This window comes from Balearica regulorum, chromosome 5 (assembly GCF_011004875.1).
Source record: "Balearica regulorum gibbericeps isolate bBalReg1 chromosome 5, bBalReg1.pri, whole genome shotgun sequence".
NCBI lineage: Eukaryota > Metazoa > Chordata > Aves > Gruiformes > Gruidae > Balearica > Balearica regulorum.
This window is the reverse complement of record NC_046188.1, coordinates 41,529,279-41,550,946: the sequence shown is the minus strand read 5'-3', so window position 1 is coordinate 41,550,946 and position 21,668 is coordinate 41,529,279. Positions and strand designations below refer to the sequence as shown.

General features: G+C 39.8%; 1 protein-coding gene across 1 annotated transcript in view; it reads right to left on the bottom strand.

The window, feature by feature from the left end:
- The window catches only part of EHD4 (EH domain containing 4), a 30,424-nt gene that overhangs the window by 3,090 nt on the left and 5,666 nt on the right, over positions 1-21,668 (bottom strand). The window contains exons 2-5 of the mRNA XM_075754418.1: positions 18,810-18,986; positions 14,335-14,432; positions 6,214-6,626; positions 2,097-2,261 (exon numbers count right to left, since the gene is read on the bottom strand). Coding sequence (XP_075610533.1) covers positions 2,097-2,261; positions 6,214-6,626; positions 14,335-14,432; positions 18,810-18,986 — 853 coding nt within the window. The remainder of the gene's footprint in view (positions 1-2,096; positions 2,262-6,213; positions 6,627-14,334; positions 14,433-18,809; positions 18,987-21,668) is intronic.

Sequence of the window (21,668 nt, the reverse complement as noted above, 5' to 3'; positions counted from 1 at the left end):
GGACTGATCTGATTTTATAGGTTAAACTTCTTGTTTAGGGTTAGGACATGAAGAAGTGTCCTTTACCAATAAGGAAAAGCTGAGTTAGCTTAGCAGCAGTGTTTTTATACAGGTGCTACCAGAACTCATGAAGTCATATGGTCCCTGCAAAGTTTTCATCTCGTACATAAACTCCTACTACCCTCAATAAGATGTTTACCTAGGTGATATGTGCTATTCCAACACAAAAGCCCAAGCATGTTTTACACCAGAGCATTGAAAAATTAAAAATGCTTTAGGCGATCATTGAATGATTTCTACATGCAAAATGCTAGCCAGGAAGAGAGTTATGGTGGAAACTTAAAAAAACCCAAACAAACCCCCCCAACCTCCCCTCTCAAAATTGTGTTAAACTGCTTTGACAAGTCACATCTATCTCAGGGAGCTGCTCCCGTGTATATCAGAACTGTAACAATACAAACCCAAGAAACCTGAAGCACAAGCGAGCGGCTTTGCCCATGCACGCAGAACTTTGGATTTCTTAGAGGAAACCCACCAACTAACAACTATCACTCTTGTTCAGGTGACATTTATACACAATCACCTGAGTTATGGCAACTGATCAGTATAAGTTTACAATATGCAATGTATCTTAGAAAGCACAGGTCAAATCTGCTGTTTTGGCACAATTTTGTTCTTTCACAATCTTGCTCCTCATTATAGAGGTGATTGATCTCTCATGCATATGTTTGCTGCCATCTGCTGCTGAGGCTTAGTGACACACACTGGAAATTTTATAAAGTTCCATTCAAAATTTTGTTTCAATATCCAAACTGACAAGTGATCACCTCTCATTCTCTCATTCCCCATCACCAAGAAAATTGGCAAGGTAAGAAAGAGTCAACTTCTTCCACAGAACTCCCTTTTAAAGCCTAACTCATGAAACCCTTCCAACAATCCTGCCTGCAAAAAACTAGCTGAAATAGATCTTGTGCTTCATCTACAATTTACTGTCTCATGCCAATAATTGATTCCCAAGTTAAATACTTTAGTTCATAAAAGAAACCCATGCATCCCTATAGATAGGTTAATCAGCTGGTCATCACTATGATGAGCAGTGCAAATGTACCACATAAATTGTCGGAATGATACGCAAGTGTCAATCTGGAAAACATTCCCCACACTCCATGACTAGCCTGTGGTCAGACCAAACTGCAGGCTCCTGATTCATGTTCTTCAGCTTCCAAGCTGAATTATCTTTTAACTCTAAGGCCATTTAAGAAGGCTATGATTCAAGATCCACAAGTTGCTTGAGGAATAAATTGAAAAGCATTGGCAACACAACATCCGCTTTTCTTCCCTAGGATTCTCTGTTTCTTAAACAATCTCACCTCAAATCAGAAAGGACAGAAATAAGAAGGCAAGAGACAGAAAGTTAGTAGTAAGATTGCATAAAGTTCAAAAGAAGAACAAGAGACAAAAGTTAACAACAAGAGTATAAATTGAGAACTTCTGTCTCTTCTTCATAGAATACAAGCTCAAACGGACAGGAAAAAACTGAAAAGCACAATTTTCAGGAGAGATAGGTTTTAAGTTGGACTTTTCAGGTAACACATTGCCTTTGTTACTCACTGACAAACAGTATTGGTAATAGCAAGAAGAGAGTAGAGTAAAAATGAATAATATGCAACTAAGGGCATCTTCACCTATGTAAGTATATATTGCTTTTGTAATGCTATCAGAAATTCCCACATTTTGGACACAAAACAAAAACCACCTTAAGTTTACCAGTGCCATTTTATTTGCACAAAGCCTTTAGTACTGTTTGCCATGAAGGACCAAATATTGACTAAAAGGACATGTCTGATTCCTTATGGCAATTTCTGTAGTCCTGTATATTGATAACATTAAGTTATCAATTTTTTTTTTTGCCTACACTGCTTCCACATCATGCTATCCCCATAACAGACACATGATTGATTGTCACTTCAGCTGCTCTATTGCTGAAGACCTTGAACTATAATGCTGAGATGTTCTGTCCTGCCTTTTCCAATTCAGCAATCCAATCAGTTGGAAAGTTAGTGTTATTTCAGAGGAACTATAATCTGTCATCTTACCTGCATTTTCTTGACTTCAGGGAAGTCTCCTGCTGAGATATGGTATTCCCTTTGCAGCTGGATGTAGATCTCTGGTAATCTGCTGATCAGTTCCTTCTTCTTGTTCTCTTTTCCAAATACAGAGGGCATTTCTTTTTTCAGATAGCTGATTATATAAGCATGAACCTAAGAAGCAGCAAAACTGAAATCAATACTACTGTTTTTCTACACTTAGCATTAGTGTTCTTCACTCAAGTCATAAAAAAGAAACAGAAATAATGTTTCCCTTTGTTCAAGGATAAGATATTATCAATAATTGTTTCTGGAACTTCATGTTTATATGAACAGTCATCAACCAGCTTCAGCTGCTTTCAGCATTCCTTTGAGGGGTAGAGAGAAAGCAAACACATTTAAAAGAAATACAGATGTATACCTGCAGTTTAGGAAGAAGCATGGAACAGCATTCTATCAGTACCAACAGTGAGAGCAAAACCAAGGCCCCAAAACCACGTCCTGACGCTACGTGCATGGATCACACACAGAGCGCCAGCCATACTAGTCCATCTGACTCAGTGGTAGAGATTTGTTACTCCATTTGCCTTGACAATTATTGTGGGAAGCAATGGGACAATGCCTCGAGTAATCCAAGTATGCTCAGTGGCAGGGCTATCTAATTGAAGTGACACTGCATTCCTACCTGTTTTCTCCCAGAAAAGTCAGTACCTACAGCCTATATTTATGCAGCCACAAGAAGACGACAGAGCGGTCAGTGTACCGTTAACAACGGCATGCCACGGCTGCCTTGCAAAGCCTTAGGGAGAAGAGTAGAGCCATTCCAGCACATAAAGACAGACATTAAGTTAGGACAAGTCCAAACCCACATTGATACTTGCAGAGCTCTTCAAGTTTCCCATCTGCCATGATCATGATAATCCAGCACTGCCATCAAAAACACCCTTCCTGCCCACCCTTACCCCTGAGCTGTTCATCTCTTCCCCTTACCACCCTCCCACTACTTTTCACCACCGAAAGGATCTGCGTGGCCGCACAGAGAGTGATCTGGTCCAGGACAGAAACAGTGGTTGCACTTCTCAACTGAGGTGAGTTCACTTGTCCAGGTCATTGCATGGACACAGATATTCATGCTGCACACAACAGGGAAGCGCAAGGGCCAGCTTCTTTTAGATGCCATGTGCATCTATCAACTTCAAGTAATCAAACTGCTTTCCTAAGCTTTAACCTGGCCAGGACCACTGAGGGTCAAAGGACCACCACAACAGGCTGTTTACAGAATTCAGGCCTTTCTTCATTAAAATAAGGATGTAGCTGTTCCCAAAACAGCACTTACAGTTTTCACACACACACAGAAAAACCATCAAAAAAATAAGAATGTCTATCAAACCATTGAACATTAAAAAGCTGAAATTTTGAAGACTTGGTGAAGACAGATCAGTAGAAAAAAAAGTGATTACATAGACATGGTGTAAATATAATTAATATCTACCAAAACAGCACAGAACATGCCTTATAGTATTCTGTACAAATCTAACACAATCTGTACAGGGAAAGTGCTCTCCCATTCCTTTCCTTACTCATTTATAAGGCTTACTGAAAACATTTTCTCTTTTTAAAGAAAAATGGTGTAACCAGTTTTTCTTTGTGTGTCTTAAGATCCCAAATTTTACATTTGACTGTTAACAGAACAGCAGCAAAAATGGACAAAAATATACATTCAACATCACTTCCTCATATCTAGAAAGCGTGGATGAATTTTAATTGCAGATAAATTTACATTTCTACAGAGGAGAAAAAAAAGCATAAAGAAGCAGGGTTTCTGCATAAACCCATGGCATTTTCTAATAAGGCAGACATGAGTATTTCTCCAGAACAACATAAGAGATGCAACAAGGATATTTTTAAGAGAATTTATAAGTAATTGTAAGTAATTTTATGGATCTATGTTTAAAATAATACTTCTAGCAAAACCAGTACAGTATGTTTATAGTTCACAAGCACTAAACAGTTTCACATGTGTATGCTAAGTGGTCTAAGGTCTGCAAGTAGGCACATGTGTTTCTTATAGATAAGAGTTCCCATTTTCAAAGTGGAATAGTGAGTCACAGGATTTAAAAAAAGGAAAAGCTAACGCTCAAAATTTGACAGCAAGTTAACAGTTTGGTTTTGGTTATTACGCATTCTTTAGAGGATATTGAGAAGCAGGACCAAAAAATACCAAGCAATACTGTAAGAAATGATTTTTTGAGTGTCAGTACTTTAAGTTCAGTTTGGAAGACAGAAAGATGACACAGATGACTATTTATCTGCTTTCCTGCAGATAAATAGTTTATTCCCTTTCCACAGCTGTCTAATTAGCATGCCCTATGAACACTGTATTTTATATTAATCTTCATCCATTTTTATTTTACATTACATAGAAACACCAAAAAATGGATCCATCTGACTTTTCCACTCCCCAAACAATTATAATGCATGAAAACAAAAAGCTGCCAAGTGTCCACAAAATAGATTGAGATTATAGCAACTTTTAACACATCATCAGGAACATAATTTTAAATGAAATTTTGAGAGAAGCAATTGCTATGGCCACAAAAGCCACAGGCCACTAAAGCTCAGGCCACAAAAAAAATCTTTACATGTATCATTATATTCAGAGAGTTAATTAAGCCAACATAGGAAGCAGTATACATCCCCACACAACTATTCTTACATTGCTGTAAGTGCAAGTCCTCTTCATTTTTGCTTAGAAGTCCATGTGAAAATATGTTCCAGGACAACTGCATTAACTCAGCTCACATTCTGTTTGATAACTGCATAGGAAATGCCGACATACTTGAAAATCAGAATTTCTGTCTGGTATCACCAGCTTTCTCCCCAAGTATTCTGAGGTTAGTTTTCCTTCTTTTCCAGTTTTCCAAATGACAAAATCATAATTCTTGAATCACCAATTTTCACTTTGTTCTTAAGCTTTTCAAAACAACAAGAAACTTAGCAGTGCTTTTAACTATTATTCTAACAGCAGCTGCCGTGCTGCAGTAAAAGCAACTCACTGCAGAATTGGAGAAACAGGCAAAGATATTTCAGATAGGTTATTCTAGTCAGGCTGTGAGAAAAGGACAGATGAAGCTAGTGTTGTTGAGGAGTCTGAAAATTAGTGTAAAACATAACCAGAAGGTTTTACAAACAGGTAGTTAAAGCTTGGTGATAATTCACAAAGCTTTAAAGTGATATTCAGTCACTGAAAGATAACTAGAGACCTATCAAAAAAAATTAAATGGGTTTTAAAGTCAGCTGCGGACAACCACAGTGTTGTCACACACAGCCTGCCCACGCACGCTAGTTAGTGACCGTAAGTTGCACACAATGCATGTACTCCTCCAGGGCCAAAAATAAGGGGAACGGTGACCAGGGGCCACCCACAGCAGGGCACATAACTCATGTTCCTGGATAACGACAGATGGGTTTTTCTAGATACAACGACACAAAGTCTGTATCACCCAAGTATCTCTGGGGATGAAGAAGATATAGTCAGAGAGGCTCAAAAGTTTCAATCTAATGCACAAGCACCTCTCCAATTCATCAGTATCCGTGCTTTAGCAAGAGCGAGGCTTTTAATCAGTCTTGTGTTCCAAGTGTTTTTCCATAACAGCTGATTGACAGTATGCATTAAGGCATTAATATGCAAAAAAGCATACGGAAGGTTGCATGTGAATAGTTTTGGTTGTGGTTTTTTTTTGCCCTCCGTTTTCTTTTTTTAAAGTGTTTTTAACAACTGATATGCAGAGAAAAGTGGTTTATCTCCAAAAAGTAGCATTAAGATTACCTTGCTGTACAGTATAAAAAAATTCCCTTCCATACCAAGCAAATAATAGTTTTAATAGCTTAAAAAGCATCAAATCCTTTCTCTAAAGTTAAGGAGGCATCCCAGTACAAGTGTCTATCTCTTCCTACTTGCTTCTATATCCTGGATGGCTACCTCTTCCTGAAAAACTGACAATTCAATCCATTTGCTGAAATATACACAGTTTATATGTACAAAAAGATTGGGAAGGGTGAGAAAGGACACACAAAGAGACAGAAGAGACTGCTCATTCAATTTATTTTTTTTATCTTTTCTTACCTTTGCAAGTCTCGCCCTCTTAATGAGATCATTGAGCTTCCGCACAGCGGCCTTCTGTGGGAGACTCTGGATATCCTTGAAAAGATCCTGTGCCTCAGCTTCAAAGAGTCTTCGATTCTCTGTGTTTCGGAGAGGGTGGGCCCAGAAGGAGCCAATGTAGACCCGCAGCACCTCTGGAGTGTTGATCACCTTTCCCAGGGACCACATGAGTGCACCGTAGACCCTCATCAACTGCTGTGTGTCCACTTGGTCAGCCTTATTAAGCACCACTCGAATCTTGTCATCCTGTCCCCGGAATGATTTAATAGCCTCTGAAAACTCATCAGATATATCCAGCTTATGGGCATCAAAAAGGAGGATGATGCGGTCGACCCTCTCGGCAAACCACTGGAGAACTTGGCAGAAGTCATAGCCTGAAGGAAGAACACACTATTACAGTCCCACTGTTCAGAAAAGCGAGTCTCAGGGAAGATACAGCTGGGGATAGAGGACAAGGGGATCATACCATCTACCTGGGGGAAAAGAGGAGATGGACCACCTGGAGGAGAGTGTCTGTGGACAATGAGATCAGGACAACTGTATCCTACATTTCCTTAGCCATCTCACACCCATGTTTGCCTCTTCCCAGGAGCGCTGGCTCCAGCAGAGTGCCCACGCTAAGCAGCTCTGTGGGGCTCTTACCACAAGTTCTCTTCATCACTGTTAATGCTGGCCACTTGGGTAGCACTGCCTGTCTGTACTTACAAGGAAAACAGCGCACGTGCAGCACTCCAGCATAAGTCAGCAATCAAAAATTTTTGGATTTTAAACCCATTTCCGAACTCATCTTTCCTTGCATTGCAACACTTGCTGTTATTTCTACCACAGCAAACTGAGAGATCCAATTTACAAGTAACATGCCCATGCTGCTGATGGCTTTGGGGACATGACAGATTACAGAACACAACCAGCAGTGACCTTTCTGATCAGCTGAAACAAGCTTTTTGACATTCTAAAGGAAAGCCTATTCTTAACACCTGCCTGAATGCTTTTTAAATGCAGCTGGTAGCCTAGTCCACACAACAAACAGTATTTGAGAGCTCCTTATTCAGAAGTGACACATTTAATCCGCAGAGAGTCACCACTAGTGATGTGGCATTGGGCTTGACATGGATGTGACTCATCTTGTTTGAGTAGGGAACAGCAAGGTATGAGCTGGGACCCAACATCCCACCCCACCTCTTCCTCTCAAAGAAATCAGAGCTAAAAGAGGAAGGAGTCAAAATGCGAGGACTGGTGTAAAGTAACCCAAACAGAATCGACAATTTTGCCCCCCACAGCAAATACCAACAGCAAAGAAAGCTCAGTTACCACCAGTGAGCCCTTCAGGGTGTCTTTGGTCATTTCTCAGCTGAGTAAAATAAGCCTTTAAACCTCCAATCCCACAAAGAAATCCCACTTAGACTACTCATACACAAACCCATTACACAGACAACTTCATACACCTGGTCCAGATGCAAGAAAAAACACTATTCACCACTCCTCATTCTCCCTAGCATCTTTCAAAGAGTATAAATAAAAGGGCATGGGTACATTGTAAAGTTGCTTAGCTTTTCTTAAAACAATGCTGTTCAATCAGGTAATTATTCACTATACTTCCCAGTTGTTGGTTTTTAACAGGGAACCCAAAAGCAAATCAGCTTTTTTGCTTTCCAGTACAAACTGACTATGGCCAATATCAAGAAAAGCAGACATACATGAAAGTCTTAGGAAAAATGGTGAACTTCAGATTTGTCATTGAGCATACTTGTTCATGTTTAGCAACACAGGAAAGAACTCAGTCTTAAATCTTTTGTTTAAAAATTACAAGTAGCATATGAAATGAAATCCAGAAATGCTAGTTAGCAGTAAGTATCCCCAGTTACCTGCCCCCCCCACTTTCCCCTAAAAGAGACCATAAAACTTCACTAAGAATCCATAGACATCAAACTGAAAGGAGACTGCTATGCTAAAAAGTATTACTTACATCCAAAAGGATGCAGGTCAGAGTCCTTAACTGGCTAGAAAAAAGTCAACATAACCCTTCCCATTAAAAGTACTTTGTAAGGAATGCTAAATCTGAACCCTTTCCAGATAATGCTGCTCTGGTGCTTCATACTTTCTTTCCTGTGACCAGTTCCTGAAGAGCTAAACACAAGAGGAAAGGTGAGGGCAAGGAGGGGAGCTGCACAAAACACACTTCAAAGAGAACTCTTCTCACTTTGCACTAACAATCTTATCAAAACCAGTACGAACAATTTGTCTTTATCAAAATTTAGCAGGAAAGAAAGGGAGACGCCAGATCTTGTATGTCACTTGCACGTCACAACATAGTTGCATCAGTGCACAAATCTGAACTACGCAACAATCTGTTCTGATTTCACTCATGTAGAAGGAAATCTGCTTGAAATGAAACACATAAAATTGCAAAATGAAGCAAATCAAATTCTATTAAGTTTTCCACAAATGGATATGGGAGAAGGTGACTTATAAGGCTGGTTAAATAAATATTTAAATTCCCACCACACATTTGATATTTTTTGAACTGTAAAAACAATTATACAGTCAGCAAGTATGTTAACTAGCAATAAATTTTAGATATGAATTAAACATTAATGAAGCATTTGCTTTGAGAAAGAAAAGTCCACTTGTTGACAACTGTAAGAAAAAGGCCTCATTAAAAATCTGAAAAAATCTATTGATTTTAATGAAAATTTATCATTAGAAGTGAACCTATTTTATATACAGATCCCGTGGTTACACGTTAGAGTATATCTGAACTACAGAGAAGTGATATATGGTTAAATATTTCAGCCAATGGTTTCACACAGTTGATTTCAAGATTTCTCCACCCTGTCCCCACAGGGAACAAAATGCAGATCCATCCCATTAGTCAAAGCAAAGATCTTTAACGGAAACGATAGGACAGCAGCGAGACAATGCATTTAGGATCCTGTCACATTCGGTACACGTGTGTGGCTAAGGGCCTTTAAAGTTGAACAGTACTAAGTCAACACTGAGCAGTTTGGAACACCTGACCAAAAAAAATTTGGTGTTGACACTTCTGAGCCTCTTGCTGCTCTACTGTTACTATTTCTTCAAAGGTTTGTTCCAATGACTGATGCCAGCATTTATATCCAGCCTGAAGATCTATGTCTCACCAGGTACAACATCTACTTGCAAAGGCATATTAGAAAGTCACAAGTCACCCTCGTACCCAGCCAAGGGGCAGAGGGAAGCAGCGATCCACCAGCAGCACTGCAGAGCTTGTCCCGAGCCTCCAACAGAGACATAACTATTGGGCATCAGCAACGGGCAGAGCAGAGACCAGAGGGCAATAAAACAGAACAACGAGGAAGAGATGAAAAAGTTGGAAAGAGACTGCACGTGGTGACTAGCCCTGGAAACACTGATGACAGGAATGATCATGAGCTCTCGTGTCATTGGCACAGGGCAAAATACCAGCCCCACGCATGACAGCCACCAGCCATACTCAAAGATACAGTTGTGCAATCATGCAGTATGAGCACGGGACAATTTTCTGTGCCAGTTAGTATTAAAGATTGAAACAGACAGTAAGCTTTCCCTTCTGGGCCCAAGGTAAATCATTTCCAACTTGCCCTAATACCACCTCCCAAAGCTTTCGCAATTGAGGAAACAATTAGAGAGGCTTGATGGGCTCCACCCATCCTGTGCAAGCAGAGACAGGCAGCATGTCCAGTTCTTCCACCCCTGGGGCTGGTGCTACTGACACAAGCAGAAGAGAGGCGCCTCTCAGATGGATGATGCAGTGAGGAGCCTCCAAGCTCAGAGAACAATACCCATTTACCAGATGAATAGGGGTGGGCAGAGTGCTGGAGAGATCCCACCTGCCATTGCTGTCTAAGTACCACACAACCAAGGCGACAACACACAGTTCGGACGTGGACAAGAACAGCCTTCCTCCTCACCCTCCCCAATCTGCCGTTCTTCTATAATGCTTTGCCACAGGCGAGCATCTAACCTGTCCCAGTCCTTCCAATGGAGCTCAGTCCCATGTGGAAAGATGGGCTCTTTGCTGTCCGGGGTGGAAGTTTCCAGTTATGTTAATGAAAGCCTGTCTCAATCCAGCACCCCAGATAACACTCTTAATGCACTCCTGTTGCTGACTAATGCCAAGGAGAATGTACAGCGTCTCACTGCAAGAGAAAGCCTGACAATGCTGCAACTATATGCAACACCTCACTTAATCCCTGACGACATTTTCACAAGCCAGACTGAACTGAGAAAGTTACCTGTATTTAAGTAACTCCAGTTCTAAAAATGCAAGCTAACCAATATCCTCCATTTTCCTCTCTGCTCTTTCCCCATACTTCTTGAAACCCTTGCCTTCACACCACTCAATCATGAAGCAACTCCCCCCCCCCCCAAAAACAGTTCCTCCCCACACCCTGCCAGACGTTGCTTCTCCTTCCTCCTCTCCTTACACTCATTGTTCCTTCCAAATCTTGCAGACCATACGCACATTTCTGCCTGACGTGGGCTTTGTGAACGTCACCAGTGATGCTGCAGAAGCAGCACAGGGACAGGCATTGTCTGACCAGGGACAATGGTGGCACACATCTGCGCATTCTCCTCCAGCCACTCGTTTCCTGCCTGTCAGTTCAGGGTCTGCACTTCTGACACATCCTCCTGCTGACAACAGGGTGGGAAAAGTGTGTCAAGAGAGACAGCTTTGAATACACTCTGTATTTTTGACCCCTGAAGAAAGCGATCAGCTCCTTCATCCATGCCCTGGATGCTTTCCAGAGTTATAAATAAAACATGCTGGGAAGTAGTGCATATCCTGCATTTTTACATAGTCCCTTTACTGTTTTCCTGCATTTTAAAACTGAAAGTTAACATTTGATTGCTTTGTTGGTCTCAGAAGGCTTCACCTTACTCCTAGTGATACCTGTCAAATTTTACCATTATGCAGGTGTTGCGTCCATTCATAGATAGTTAAGCAACTGTTCATAGTAAAATGGAAAAAGCCACCAACATCAAAGATTACAGGTTTTACACTGAGGTCCACATTAAAACATCACCAATAAGAAAAGTTGCGGCTCACCAACGTAAGAAACAAGCTAAGCTGCTTCTAGAAAGGCAATTAAAAAAACTCAGATATGAACAGACACAAATAATGTACAGAATAGAAAGCATCTAAGAATACTTATCAGGTGTTATTAAATGTCACATTCCATTACTGGATTATGAAAAATATCATCTTGTATTTATTATTTAGAAAATGCCAGCAAGACTCATAAGAAAAGTTTGAGAAAAAGCAAAACTGAAAGCTTAAAAAATTTGCTGAACTATAAAATTGTGAAATATAAAATTGTGAAACTGTCAGAAAAGAAATTCTTAAGAGTCACTCTGTATATTTAGAGCTTTCCTGGCAAGCACAAAAAAGCATCCCTATGTTTAAGTCTGTAATCACCTTCACAGCAAAACAAAGCATCAGTTCCCATAGCGAAGCACACTAGCTGTAGCCTTACTTCAGTGACAAGCAGCCAGTGAGTTTAAGGGTAGCAACACACATTTTGTAGGAAAAAACCTCTGTTGGTCTCAAGGTGTACAAACAGAACCTTCTCTGACAGAGACAGATTTAGGGAGAGCGGAAAACATCTTGTAGAATCCTGCTTACATTCGCACACAATCATTTAAAAAGTAACCTAAGCAACTCAAACTTCAAAATGTGCTAAATTAGACTTGTAGCATAAATATGTTGAAATCAGTCCGACTCCTTCAGGAAGCAGGTCAGACAGGCCATGCTGTGTGCAGCACAACAGAACAAGTCACACTTGTACTCCACAAAACCACCTGTATGGAAACTGTATAAGCAGCCCAGAAGTCATACACAGGAGATGTATTTGACTATGCAATATTTCAGACACGGGTGAGTGCAGTATTGCCTAATCATAAGAGCATGGAATAGGTGCATGCAACAGGTCCATACAGCGGTCCGTACTTCATGTATGTTGATGCTTAAGTATATGAAACCTTAAAACTTGGCAGCAGTTGCCCTGCAAGCCTGGGGCACAGAGAACAGCGCTCTAAAGCTGACTCCCAAAACCTTATTTATGGTACAACCACATTGGTTAAAGCTAAACAGCATACAGGAGAACCATATTTGTGATAAAAGAACTACACCAAGTTATACATTCAAGACAATCCTTAACACATTGAAAAAAATTCATGAAATGCAAGCTTATCAAGTTAAAGCCCATGAAACAGATAAGAGTTTGAGGTTATGACTGAGCACTCTCAGCTGAAAGTCTACTGTATCAAAGGGCAGGCCATCTAGGCCATAAAAACAATAGATAAAGCACATACTATCAAGAAACAGAGTTTCTGAATAATAAAGGAACAATAGTTGTATGTTTTGTTAAGTTACAATAGCAATTCCAGGTGGCAGTGAAGAGCCATGGTCCTTCAAGCAATGCAGGACTACCAGTGAAACATAACCTGAAGTGAAAGAACTCTGTCCCACACGTGAAGTCTGGGACTTCCACAGCAATCTCTAATGGTGTTGAATTTTGTCACATAATTGCTCACTTTTTCAGTAGCATATTAATATGATGCTCTAGTTTTCTGCTTATTTCATGTTCACTTCCATACTGTCAGGGAAGTGGCAGCAGATACATGAATGCTGCCAAGCATGGTTTTCCCTTGATTAGGAAGCAGAGAAGAGAAAGATGAGCCTAGTTTTTCTTGGTGGAGGAGAGAGGGAGCTGGAATCCAAAACAGAGAAGCATAATTAGAAGATTTAAGACCATCTTTGATTTTATCAGACTCTAAAGTGAGACTTAATATTTTGTGGACATCTTATGAGAAGATTAAAGATGATTAGTTATACACTTTGTCATTTCTGCCTAGAAGTAACAGCATCACCTTGCAGTATTTGTTTTACTCATCTGGTTTGGCAACATTCAAGCCTTTGCTTGCACAGATGTAGAGCACTCACTGTTGTTCAACTCTGCTATTTCAGCAATACATCACATTTAGGAAAACATAGCTCTCCCCATGATAAATGCTTTACACGACTATATGAGCAATAAATAGGACAAAAACCACATTCAGACACCGAACAAAGAATCCAGAAACATCTAGTAAACCAGTTTACTAAGCAAACAGTCTCCTGTTCTGTCAGTGCAATGTAAAGACAAGATTATGGTTGCACAGCTGCCATATATTATGCTCATTCCAGGATTTCCTCAGAAAATCCCAAGTGTGCTATATTAAAGACCTGATTACTTCCCCAGACACAAAAACACAAGTTTCTATTTCTTAAGCAAAGGTGTGAAAACGGAGGGCAGCATAAGCCACATACTGGATTACTACCCTTTGCAACTCCACAGAAACCTCTGACATGCACTTAAATGCAGCTGAAGGAAACAAGAAAGTTATTTACATCATGCTGTTTTGTTTTAATAGTTTCTCAGAGACAGGCTAATTTCTTAAAGAGCACATTAAAAACAGGGTTCAGTTCTTCACAGAATTTTCATTTTATTAATAAAATTCTCATTCCCTCTTCCTCTTGCTACCTTAGCTCTTTTGACTGAAAATTATATTATGGCATGACTGAGCAACCTTAAGCAGCAACACTAGCAGCTGTGCCTACAATAAAAGCACCTTATTTATAGCCCAAACCCCTCAGTTTTTAAACATGACCAGCTTGAAGAACTATAGCTATTATGAAACATTTCTTCATTTATGAACTTCAATAGTATATATGAGAGTCTATTCATCATTACTTTGTGGAAAGCAATTAAATGATGGAAATAAGGCTTTTTTTTCCCTCAGGAGTGTCAAAGCACTAATTAGTCAACAGACCATGCAACCATAGCCATTTGCAGCCATAGCAGCAGGGTGATGGAAATCCCAACCACATCAGTTTGAGGAAAAAATCCAAACTCTACTTCCAGCCTTAAAATGTGGGTTTAATAGGCCTTGTAGTAAGAAAGTTTGGGACACACCACCACTGAAAACCACTAAAACAGGCTCCCAACAGATTGGGATGACGAAGACTCGTCCAGTACAGCAAAATAGTGAGCTTGGTTGTTTTCAAGCCCTGCAACTCACCTCTGCTGATGCGCTGCTTCTCTCCAGAGAGAATGCCAGGGCTGTCGATGATACTGATGCTCTTCAATACCTGGTTAGGTAACTGAGAACACATGAACCTGCAGGAAAGGAGAGAAAACCCATTAACAGTAGCTCTAGCTCACACCTAGATTGTCCCTTGAGAGCTCCCCATTACGTATCTGCTTTTAGAAAGACTCAAGTGAGATTGAAAAAAAGTTTAAGACCTAATGAACCCCTATGTTTGGCAACCATATATGTTTAAGAAAAAATGTAAACAGTTTCTAAAAAAGGAAGCCTTATAAAACCATATGTTTAAGTGCTGATAAAATTCCAAATTTCTAAGAGCCGACAACATGGGCCATACATGCAACGTTAAAAAGACTGCATAAAACACACATTTTATTAGGACTAAAAGTAGCATACACAAGAAACAGTTCTTCAGGTACTCCAACTATTGCTCAAATTCAAAGCAATTCAAAGGAAAAGGGAAGCAGGCAATGAGACATACTGACAATGTGTGTGTATTCCAGTTACTGGCACGTCACCCTCTCACCTGCTCCAGTCAGCGTTTGAACAGTCCCTGTCTCTGACCCACCACCCACCTGAGCTGGGGCTGGCAGAGGACTGGAAAAGAACTGTATCCCCCAAACCGAGCAAAAGCTTTCACACTGCCAGAATCGAGAGTTCAAATTGCACACAGCAAGGCTCTAAACAATGACCTCCTGCCTCTGCAATGGGAGACAAATTCAATGGTGGTATTACAAACATAAATTATTCATGAGGCCTCTGAGAGTCCTACAGAACACTTTGTGTGTTAAATCCAAACTACTCTGATGCTTCTGGGATAGTCCATGACTGAAGAACTTCATCTCCCTTCATCATAAACTGCCTTTAGGAGATTTGCATAAGAACTTAATCTTCTTACCGGGTAGCAGCTGAAGACCGTGCTAACAAGCACAGCATAACCTAACCTCCTCCTGCGAGGCCACGGAGATGGCTGCCCTGCATTAGCCCATCACTTTACAACCTATCTCAAGAAACAGGGTACCCCTGACAGCAGATTTTAACCATACTAAGGTCAAACAAGAACTTTAAGAGCAAAGATAATCTGAGTTAGGAAGAGTTCAGGCAGTCAAATATCAGATACAAAATGTAAGATATATCAAAATTTGGAAGCTATTGTTGGACAGATAATGATCCAGATGATTCAAAGGAAATCAGGAAGAGAAAAACCCTTACACCTTGCTTCACCTTGTTTTTCATGTGACCTTGTTTTTCATGTGACCTTGTCGTAAGGAGTCTGTAACAAAAGCAGACAGCATCCCTTTTTAGATATAACAAACAGCACCATCAGCTACGTCCCTCTCTGAGACCCAAGGCAGCGCAAGGAAACTGCAGCCATCTTGGCCTGATAAAAACCTTAGGCTACATAAACAGCACTATCCTTTTGGGGTTTGTTTTTTTTTTCTTTTTAGTGGAACATCACTAGAAAATACTGCGTATCCTGAAGCAAACTTTTCCACTAAGGCTAATTTTCTACAAGCTTAAGAGCTGCTTTTGAAAGAGCAGTGAGGTACTTCTGAATTAAATAACAGCTTTTGAACTTTCCAAAACCTGAAGACAACGCTATATTAAAGCAAACACTTTTTGTGGAAGCATAGTGAATGTCCAAAGTGCCAAAGAATATACATTTGACCATGTCAACTATAACAAAAATATACACCACTAGTATGTACAACATGAAGTAGCTTTCATAAGTTTGGAACAGTGTAAAGACTGAATTTTTTTTTTTTAATCACTATTTCACTTTAGAAAGCCCAGCACCTGTTTAATATGACTGAGATGTTTCTAGACCTATCTTACAAGACAAGAGGCACCATTATTTCAGCTGAACAATACGGCAGTAGTTTGACTCAGGCATCACCCAAACTGGGACAGCTGGAAAAGGCTGTGCAAGCAAAGAGAGAACTGCAGGCCTCAGAAATGGAAAGACACTGCAGTCTTTGCAGCAGTCATTGGGGGCAAAGGAAGGAGGAAAGTATAGATGAACAGGACATGAAATAGAAGGATAAACTCAGAATTAACTGTCTGTAGCTTTTAGACTATATCCATAATCTAAAGACAACAGATGGGTTAAAAAAATCTTACATCAAACTAATATTTCAGGCAGCTTAAAACCGTAATGCTAATTACATCTGAATATCTTTCTGACATTGAGATTTGACTCCAAACCACTATTTCTTACATGACCTGTATGAAGTGTGATTTTCAGTTCTGCCTCAAAAAGCAAAACTACATACTGTCTACCTTAACGCCAGCAGACCTCCACAAAAAAGGTTCTATAAAAATAGTTGTGCAAATGACTGTAACTGCTTACGACACATTAGGGCTTTGATATTGTCATGTTTTTCATATTATTACAAAACTGTTGTTAAAGAAAAACAGCAATGTTAGACTATGATTGCAAAAATAAATTACATTATTTCATTTTTACAAACAGCTTTGTCATCAACTTTGTAAGAAGGAGTCATGGGAAAAAAAGAGGCAAGGTAACATCAATAAATTAATGCGGCTAATTAGTAAGTACAAGCCTGGATTGTACTACTGTGTTCTTGTTTGGTTTTAGTTTCTCCATTACCTCAGTCACCATTTCCTTTCGTGTTACACTTAGATGAAAAGGGCACTTGACTTTACAGTCCAATTGTCCATAGCCTTCTAAAGGCAATACCTTAGGTTTTTCCACAAAACAAAACACTAGGATTGTGAAATCATTAAAAAAGAGGAGGGGGAGGAGGAGAGAGAAATAGAGAAATATATTAAGACAAGGGTGAAAAATGTTATAGTTGATATAAAGCATTGTCACTGCCAGTATGGCAAATGAGAGAAGGCAAAGCAAAAATATGTAGTGTGATCGCAGGTAAAGACAACAGGGAGAAGTGACTTTATATTGAAATAAAGCCTAAGAGATTTTCAACTAGGTAAATTACGAACGAGAAATGAATTTGAATGTACATCTTTTTAGCTCGCAAATAATGTTGCTTGCCTAAGATTCAGGACATGACACAACTAGACTGACAATTTAGCCAAAAAAAAAATCTAATCCATTCATCCATACAAACATTTAGTATTATTAGATGTTCTGTGTCAATATTTGACTGTTGTGCAAAATACTTTTTAGAGTATAATTATATTAAATTTTCATAGAAAGCATAACAGTGGAGAAAGAAAGCAGCAATCTGGAAGGACTGATCTTCTGGAGGACAAGACTTAGCCAATAATCTCACAGAAAGAGGTCTTGGACCACAAAATTGTTGTTTAAAACTGGACCTGACTGCAGCTTCCCACAGCACATCATATCTCTCAGAAAGTGATAGCCAAGCCAACTGTAAGCAGCTATAAACTTTCTTCTGTGAATAAGCACAGTGAGAGATTAGACTGCACATGATGAACTTCTAACACATATGCCAGTGTTTAATCAGCCAAACAGGAAATTTTATTGTTAAAAAGAGAACCAATTTAGATTAATTGGCTTGCAAAACCAGGCCTGTCAAGCCACCATCAAATACAGGAAGAAAACAAGGCGATTGCTCACACAATGCGAACAAAGTTATTAATAACTTTTAGCTGAAGATATTTACAGTTAGACTTGATGATCTTAAAGGTTTTTTTCCCAACCTAAATGGTTGTAAGATTTAGCCAGCTGCTTAAGTTACGCCACAGCAATATTCACAGCCCCTGAACAACTCTCCCCTTTTTTTGGAAATACCCAGCAGCCATCCAGAAGCTAATGCTATCATCCTGGTCTATGGGACTGCTCGAAGACCAGCTAGTTAAACACTTAACAACCTGAATATGTACTTTATCCAAAAGGCGTATTCAAATATTCTCCATTCTTGTAGGCCTTTATACGTATACGAGCAATTCACAACTTTAAGACCTGTACCAAGATCCCAGGTGAGACCAGCTAAAGGAACAAGACAGCAAAGGGAAAAAGATGTTTTCCTTTTTTGGATGGTAGTTTTTAATAATAGTACTAATCTACCAGTTTTACTGAGCAGGGAAATTTGTGCTCAAATTTGTGGATCTTGAGTTCCAGCTGGTGTAATGCCCTACAAACAAGTTAACTGGTAGAGCATTTCAGCAGTTTTCTGTGAACTGGTTTTAACAACGATTTTCTGTTCTGATACCTGAATATATATAAACAATCCTTACCTTTCTCCATTTTTTTTTTTTTTTAAGTTTTACCACAGGTACACAGCTCTACACTAGTACTACCCTACCTAGTACTGTTTGTGGGCATTTTTTTAATTCACTTGAACTGCCACTGCTCCTGCTTGTATTTGAGTATTTATTCCATGCTTTTCAAAACAAATACAGGAGAAAAAACCATCTTAGTAAAAAACATTGATGCTTGCAGGTGGTATCAAGTAGAAATTTAAACAAAAATCAAAAGTCAGCAAGCAAACAGGTCTCACCTGTTCAGGAAAGCATTTCCAAAGCGGCTGAGTTTACGGAATGGTTTCTTAGGATCAACAACTAGGGCATTTCCAGGAATACTTCCTTCTGAATCTCCATACATCACAGCAATAAAAGAATCCGTAGTAGGCTCTGGACCAATCCGCATGCCTGGAAAGTCTTGTTCAAGCAGGTATCTAGAGATGGAGAATACATAAAGTAACAGAATGAATGACTGGAAACTATAGCCAAAGCAAATACCTATAATTCACTTGAAAATTCCCAAGGATATGCACACTCTAGAATAATAAAATTACATTTTTCCTGCACTTTGTTATTTCTATTAATTAGGGAGAAAAACCCCACAATGGAATTCCATTTTTTCCACAAAAACTAGGTAAAAGAATGAAGTAAATCCCTTTACAAAAACAGGGTGGAAGTACTCCTTCAACCACAGGTCCTGAAACACTCAAGTGGATGCTTCTACCAGTGATCCCAGTGCTGTAGGTTACACCACAAGACATGGCTGCTTTTGTGTGTGTTTTGAAGCCTATACAAGTGCTGCTAGTACTAAAAGGGAACACTTTCAAACAGCACATGCATGAGCAGCATCAGTTTGCTGACAGATCTAACCCCCTGATGAACTCAATATGATTTTACTAACTTCAACTCATCTTGTCACAGGCAGAGATAACAGTTACCTCTCTTTGGGAGTGAGGAAAGGATTTTTTTCTTTTGACCCAGATATCAAAAAGTAATTGTTAACTAAGTCAAGACCTGCAGAATTCGAGGCATAACAGTAACGTGCTTCCAAGAGGCATCAAACCAGGCAGCGCTGTACCGACAGAAACCATCTTGCATCTCCCTTGGAGTAATCCACTCAGAGATGCAGACAGCACATACTCAGTGGACCGAGTCTGATACACCAAGCCTTGACTTTCCAGACAAGAAGTTCTCAAAGGATGTATGTATTTAAGTGCTAAAACTTAATGGAACTGGAGCATGTATTTACAGAAGCAGCCTGTCTGCATCCTTTCCTGGATGGCAAGTGGGAAGCAAGAGAAACCTCCATCCTATCAAGCAAGCCACCAGCTTACAATGTTCCTCCAGCTTATACTATAACAACTGCCACTTTTCCAAAACAGAAGCAGACAACCTGCTTAACCGTAAAGCACAAGTGCTATTGTCCTTATTCACAACAGCATCATCTTGAAAATGTTCACCTCAAGACTAATTCCAAATTGTTTTCATGCTGTAATTTGACATTACAGGAGCATTAAAATTCTCCAATCAACTCATCTTGTAATTATTAATTCCATGGGTTCTGTGTCACCCTGGAGTTCTTAAACCCCACAATTTTAACCAACTACAATTTAACTTTTTACACAATCAAAGCTGGATTTAAACAAGAATTCTTCTTCAGGCACAGATGATGGTCCTACATGTAATGACAGCACTAGTTCAGTTTGAGCACATGTATATTAACATCAGTCTTTAATAGATTTGTTCTGGCCCTTAATCCAACAGCACTATGCCTGTTCTGCTATCATTTCATAAACCAATACTAATTTGAGAGGACTTGCAGGCTGCTTTTGCTGAAAAAAAACCCAAACAACAAAAACTTTCTACAAATTAGCTGTACTTGCTGAACAATCTCTGTCTTTAAATCCAATACCCAAACATTCACAGACTTTATAGATCAGTGCACAGAAGCTGAATTTAAGGAACTAAATATATACTACACATTTCAAAGATCTTTCTTCCACTAGCCTTAGCAAACTGTCTCAAATCAGCTCAACCTATGATCTGGGAAGTTTAAAGCACAGAACAGTTATTTACATGAGATTTCCTGCAGCTTTCTGCTTCCACATAAACAAATAAAAAAATGCCAATGCTAAAAACTGTGGGAAAGGAGGAACACAAGAACAGTCATGTCAGAACATGCCAAAGTCAATTTGAGGAGGGCCATGAAGATGATCAGAGGACTGGAGCACCTCTCCTATGAAGACAGGCTGAGAGAGTTGGGGTTGTTCAGCCTGGACAAGAGAAGGTTCCGGGAAGACTGTACAGCAGCCTTCCAGTACCTGAAGGGGCCTAGAGGAAAGCTGGAAAGGAACTGGTTACAAGGGCATGGAGTGATAGGACAAGGGGTGATGGCCTTAAGCTGAAAAAGGGGAGATTTAGATATAAGGAAGAAATTCTTTACTGTGAGGGTGGTGAGGCACTGGAACAGGTTGCCCAGAGAAGCTGTGGATGCCCCCTCCCTGGAAGTGTTCAAGGCCAGGTTGGATGGGGCTTTGGGCAACCTGGTCTAGTGGAGGGTGTCCCTGCCCATGGCAGGGGGGTTGGAACTAGATGGTCTTTAATTAGGTCCCTTCCAACCCAAACCATTCTATATTTGTTCTACTTCTAGAATAAGCTCTACCTAATACACAGTAACAGGGAAATAAAACTGGCCTCTCTACAAAAGCAAAAAAACACCACTCAAACATCTCTGCACATGCAGAAGTGTACAATGCAGCAGATCCCTCATCTTTACAAAGTAGATCATGTATCAAAATGAAGACAAAACTCCTTTGATAGCTCAGCAGTTGAACCCTTTATGCATGAAAATCCAGGACTTTCAAGTGCTGCAACAAACAGCTAAACACCAGAAACAGAAGTATGTTCCTGCCTCTTCACAGAACACCATTGCAGACTAGAGCCCTGTAAAACAGGGTGCAGAGGCTAGCTCACAAGAGCCACTACCATTTTCCACTAAAGCCATACTGGACTTATCTACAGCATTAATTTTCAAAGATCAGTTATACTTTTAACTTCTAAAATAAGATTTCTAATTTGCCACAACAAAATGTTGTACTTCAAAGTCTCTCAATTCT